The sequence below is a fragment of the Aptenodytes forsteri genome, unplaced genomic scaffold, assembly GCF_000699145.1.
Source record: "Aptenodytes forsteri isolate BGI_AS27 unplaced genomic scaffold, ASM69914v1 Scaffold147, whole genome shotgun sequence".
NCBI lineage: Eukaryota > Metazoa > Chordata > Aves > Sphenisciformes > Spheniscidae > Aptenodytes > Aptenodytes forsteri.
In genome coordinates, this window is record NW_008795320.1 from 1,894,332 (window position 1) to 1,899,593 (window position 5,262).

Genomic DNA, 5,262 nt, shown 5'->3' on the forward strand with positions numbered 1-5,262 from the left:
GCGGGCCGGGGCTGCTCCCCCCGCGAGGGAGCCCCGGCTGGGCTGGGGGCCGCTGGCCCTGCCTGGGGTAGCGGAGGGCCCGGGACTGGGCTGCCGAGCGCCCTGCCACGGGAGCTGGGGAGCCTGCGGGGCGGCTCTGCCCGGCTGGCGTTTTCTCTTCACCGAGGCGAGGTGCCGTCTGGCAGCGGTGGCTTTGCTTTGAGCGTCGGCGCCGTGTCCCGCTTGCTAAACGATAAATAACAGGAACCGGTTAAAAATCCCCTGGCAGGGAACAAGGGGCTTCTTGTTTCTTGCCTGGAAATGAGAAGCGGAGGAGAAGCCGCTGAACTTTATGTGCGGTGGCCCCAGAGCTGTGGAGCTCGCCTCCGTGGGGCCGGTGTTTGCTCCACTCCCCGGGGAACGAGGTTTGCTCCAGTCCCAGGGGAACGAGCTCTGCTGGGACCCTGCTCCCTCGGGGTGGCAGCGGCCCTGGCAGCCTGGCTGTGGCTTGCACGGGAAGGGATCCCGACGCTGAAGTTACCGATAAGGGACTGAAAGCGGAGCTCATCCGAGACCGGCTGCTCGCTCCTGGCTGGGCCCCCGACGCTGTAACCCGACGCTGTAAAGCCCGGCTCTGCTGGCGCGGGCCTAAGGTCACTGTCACCTGTGAGTCTCCCGGGTTGGAAATGAATCCCGCAGCTCTGCCGAGCGCTGGAGGGCGGAGGCAGCAGCGCCGAACGGCGGACGTGGCAGCGCAGGGTGCTGAGGTGGGGTGCCAGGCCTGCGAGCGCACGCCGGGCAGCCTCGGCGCCGCCGCAAAGGGCCCTGGAGGCTTTGGGGAGCAAGAGGCGCGTGTGGCTCAGCAGCCCGTTCTGCTGCCGAGGAGCTGGGGCTGCGCCTGTCCCGAGGCCCAAGCCTCAGTGTGGGGCAGGGGAGAGCTGGGCCGGGGGGTCCCACCCTGGTGACGCTTGCACAGCTGTTTTGAACATCTTCTTTCCCCCCTCCAGCAGCGGCTGGGGGATGAGCCCTCCCCGTTGTCCCGCTGCCCTGAGTTAGGGCTCCCCTGTCTATGAAAACAGGGTAAATATTTACTGCACGTTGCCTTGGACTCCTTCGCTTTGAAAGGCTTTTTCTGTGGCGCAGCCATCCCGGGGCCGCGCCGGTGAGCCGTGACGGCTCCTGGTAGTGCCAGGCTCGCAGCTGCCGAGCTCTGTGTACTCAAACCTCTGAACTGGGGCCGGCGGTAAGGTGACTCCCTCTATTTTTTTTTTTTTTTTTCCCCCTAACCACCTTTGTATCAAAACTTGATCTGTGAGCGCTGGTCGCTCTCTCTTTGCAGCTTGGGTTACAGCTCCCCGCCTGTCTGTTAGTCATCGCTGGGGATGCATGCATGGCTTTTATTTCTTCCGAGGCCACCCCTGCTGCTGTTTTCTCTCCAGCTGGAAGGGGTAGAGGTGGTTTCCCCCCCACCCAAAGCAGCAGAGGCCCCATCACTGCCCCTGACTGGGGGAAGGGGGGGGGGAGAAAATCAAGGCTTTGGCATGGGTAAGCAGCTGGCTGCCTTCCCGGGCTGGCAGGCTGTAATCGGGCGGCACAGCCCGCTCTGCCCCGGCTGCTGAGGATGGCTGTGCCAGCGCCTGATTGCTGTGCCACGTCTCCCCCGAGCCCCAGGACGCTGGAAAGGAGGGGACGCAGTGGGGACAGCCGTGCCTGGTGGGGCCACGGCCCCACAGAAGGGGCGAGACCGTGGTGCTGCCGTGGCGGGGGAGGACAGCGGTCAGCCTTGCTGCTCCTCGCTGCAGTGGTGCAGCTCCCCTTCCAGCCCTGCCCGTACGGTCATGGTGGGGGGGGGGTTTGTTTTGGTGGTGTTGGTTTTCTCGCCCACCTTCTGCTGCACTAAAGGAAACCCACACAAACCGGAGGGGAAGCTGCGATGCAGAGACCTTAGCAAGTGGGCAAAGAACAAGTGAAAAGATAGTGAAACTTCCTGTCTTTGGCAGAGTTTCAGTGAACTTTGAAACCAAAGCGGTTGTGTTAAATGCCCAGTGAGCTTCTCGCTCATCGCTACGTCTAATTTTCACACAAAATCATCTAAGTTACGGCCATTCCTAAATTGTGCATGTGTCTAAGTAACGCTGACTGTAGAATTGTTACTAACAGAAGCCAAACACCTTTGGGCGTACCCGGGGGCAGTGCGGTCTTTCTCCCAGAGGCTGTAGCTTTATGGCAGTGAAGGTGGCTGCTGCTGCTGGGGCCGGCAGGCTCGCTGCCTCTTGCCCGCTCTGGGTGGTGCTGGGGCAGCCGGTGTCTGCTCCCTGCCGGCTCGTGCCGCGCGGCAGCTGGTGGTGCTGCGTGTCGGCTGCATCCCCGGAGGAAGGAGAACCAGCGAAACCAGCCCTTGCTGGGGCAGGGGAGCGCCCGGCTCTGGGGGCGGGGGGGGGGGGCGAAGAGCCAGCCCAGCCAGTAATTATATGGCCAGGACGGGTGTTGCCGCTGCCTTCGATAATCGGATGATAGGGCCCGTTGCCGATCGCTGCGGAGGCTGCGTGGCAGGACGGCGCCGGCGGCTCTAGCGGCATGCTCTGGCTGGGTGATGGCAAACACGAGGTGCCGTGGGTGTCTGGCTGCAGGGGCACGCTGGGGTCCCTCCCCAGCCCCGGCTGCCCGCGGGGGCCGGCTGAGACGTGCCTCTGCCTCCACGGGAATGAATCCCTTCATCTCGCCTTGTGTGCTGGCGGAGTTAATTACCCAGAATGTCTAACTACTAACGTGCAGCTGCTTTAAACAGACCAAATCCTTGGAGCAAGCCGTGGTTCAGCAGCATAGCGTGCCGTGAGGCTGTTAGCTGTGACCCGGAGGGGTACAGGGCCCCGTGGAGGAGGATGCAGTGCCTATTGCACTAACACTGATGGCTGATGCGCTGCCTCCCCCGTTGTCCCCGTCATGGGCTCTCCCCGTGCAGCTCCCTGTCCTCGCGCTGCTGTAGCCGCCCCAGGCCCTGGGGGTCTCGAGTGGGCTCAGTCCCTTCTGCCGTGTGTCCCTGCAGGAGGATCGAGGACTGCCTGCCCCCGCTGGAGGATTCCCCGTCCAAGAGGTTCTCCCCCTCCAAGCGAAAGCAGTATTATATCAACAAGGCCATCCGCAACTCGGACCTCATCCCCAGGGCCAAGGGGCGCAAGAGCCTGCAGAGGCTGGAGAACAGTAAGGATCTGAGTGCTGACTCTTCCCGGGCTGGGTCTCTTCCCCAGGGCGGGTGGCCGCTGCCCCTAAACCCTCTGCTGTGTGGCAAGTGGGGGGGTGCTGGGGGCGCAGGGCCTCTCTGAGGGCACTGCCTCCCCTCTCGGGGGCTTTGCTCTTTCCTCCTAGCTCGCTACCTGATGACACTTCTGGAGCGAGATGAATGTGGGAGTGACGAGGGAGAGCTCGCCCACTCCGCCACCCCGAGCATCTTCACCGAGGCCTGTAACAACGAGACCTACGTGGAGGTAGGCGCAACCAGCCGCCTGCTCGGGGCTCACTGGGGAGGCCCTGGCATGGCACGTGCAGCTTTGGCAGTACGTGGTGTCTGTACCTTGTTCCTCTGACCCGAGGAGCCCTCTGCCTCCCCGGCCTGAGCTGCTGTGCCCTAACTCCTGCCTGGTGTCAGACTCGGGTCTGGCATCTGCGTGCCCGCCTGCTGCCGCGTGTGCTGGGGGGAGATCAGGTCCCGGTGCCTCTGGTCCTGCAGCCCGTGGGGTGGGGGATCTCTGGGCAGATCCTCTTGTGGAGGATCCGCACAAATGCGCGGTGCAAGGGCTGGGTCGCGCTCAGAGCCTGGCCAGGCCGGCTTAGTGGAGGCTGCTGCTGCCCCCGGCAGTGCCCGGAGCGCTGCCGAGTGTCCCAATGTACAGCGTTGTACCTGTGGAGCGACTAACACTGGGAGAGCTGCAGCACTTCCTCCGAAACAGGCCCCTTGCCAAACCCCTCTGTTGCTTCACGCTGCCCAGCCGGTGTTGCGATACCGGCTCTGTAACTGGGCGTTTTGAAACTTGGCTCCTCTCCTGTTTGATGCTCAGGGCTTTGGCTGCAGAGCAACCTGCACGGTCTGTGTGTGCGCTCTTGGCTCCGCAGAGCTCTTCTCTCGCTCATTCAAGCCAGGCTTTAGGAAGCGTGATGTAGACCTGGGTTTGAGGCTGGATTGCACAGATGGGCTGTTGTGTCAGCACTTGGACTCCCAGTAACTGTTAAAAACACACCTTTGTATGTTAGCTCCAAGTGTTAAATCTGCATCTCCTCCCAAAGCAGTGGTTACAAGCTCTAATGGACGATCAGGAGCTGGAGAGACAGGGAGAAAGATCGCCATTGCTGCGGCTCGTGTCTGCCGCGGTCTGCCTCCATGCTGGCTGGGGCAGCATCACAGCTGCGGAGCTCTGCCCAGCCCCGTTTGTTCCCCTCTCCGAGCTGCTGTTCCTTCTCTGCCTGGGCCGTCCCTGGGGACGGGTGGGTGAGGAGGAGGCTCACAGGGTGCCAGGTGGGGCTCTGAGGGTGGCCGTGCACCGCCGGGTGCTCCCTGACGACCTCTGCAGTGGGGCCCGGCGGCTTGTGTTGTCAGATCTGGAACGACTTCATGAACCGGTCAGGAGAAGAGCAAGAGCGAGTCCTGCTCTACCTGGAGGAGGAGGCCAGGAAGAAGCACAAGAGGAAGCTGCCCGTCAAGAACGAAGACAAGTGGAAAGGTGGTGGGAGGGGACGCTGGGTGGGGAGAGCCTCTCCCTTTCCTCCCTTGCATGCATTTTGGGAAGGGCGCTTTTCCCTGAGGGCTGCATCCTGCTCCCTGCGCCATCTGCTCATGACGGGGCCAGGGGATGCTGAGACGACCCCTCGGGTGCTGCAGCGGGGGCGGGTTATGCCCAGCAGACCCCCCGTGGACCCAGGAGGGTTCGTGGGAGTCGGGAATGGCTGGGGCGACGGGCACAGCAGCCGTCCCCCGATTGCAAGCCCCCAAATCTCAGCACCCTCCCAACGCTCCTTTGCTGGGGAGGGTGTTGCTGGTCTGGGGGTGACTTTGTGCAGATCCACGAACGAAGGCGGTGGGCAGCTGGGGTCCTCTGGGGCAGTTAGGGGGATGTTGGGCTCCTTCTGAGAGGTGATGCTGTGGCGGCTGCGGCCGGAGCCGTCCCGCGGGCGCTGGGGATGTGAGCCATGTCCGAGTCCCTTCTGTCTTCTCTCCGACGGCTCCAGAGCACCCTGCCTACACGCCCAAGGAGTGCTTCCAGCGCATCAGCCGCCGCCTGCGCTCCACCC

At 63.2% G+C, this 5,262-nt stretch overlaps 1 protein-coding gene across 1 annotated transcript in view; it reads left to right on the top strand.

Moving 5' to 3' along the window:
* R3HDM4 (R3H domain containing 4) overlaps nt 1–5,262 on the top strand; it is a 12,241-nt gene that overhangs the window by 2,989 nt on the left and 3,990 nt on the right. Inside the window, exons 2-5 of the mRNA XM_009279899.1 lie at nt 987–1,012; nt 3,026–3,180; nt 3,346–3,464; nt 4,571–4,694. Coding sequence (XP_009278174.1) covers nt 987–1,012; nt 3,026–3,180; nt 3,346–3,464; nt 4,571–4,694 — 424 coding nt within the window. The remainder of the gene's footprint in view (nt 1–986; nt 1,013–3,025; nt 3,181–3,345; nt 3,465–4,570; nt 4,695–5,262) is intronic.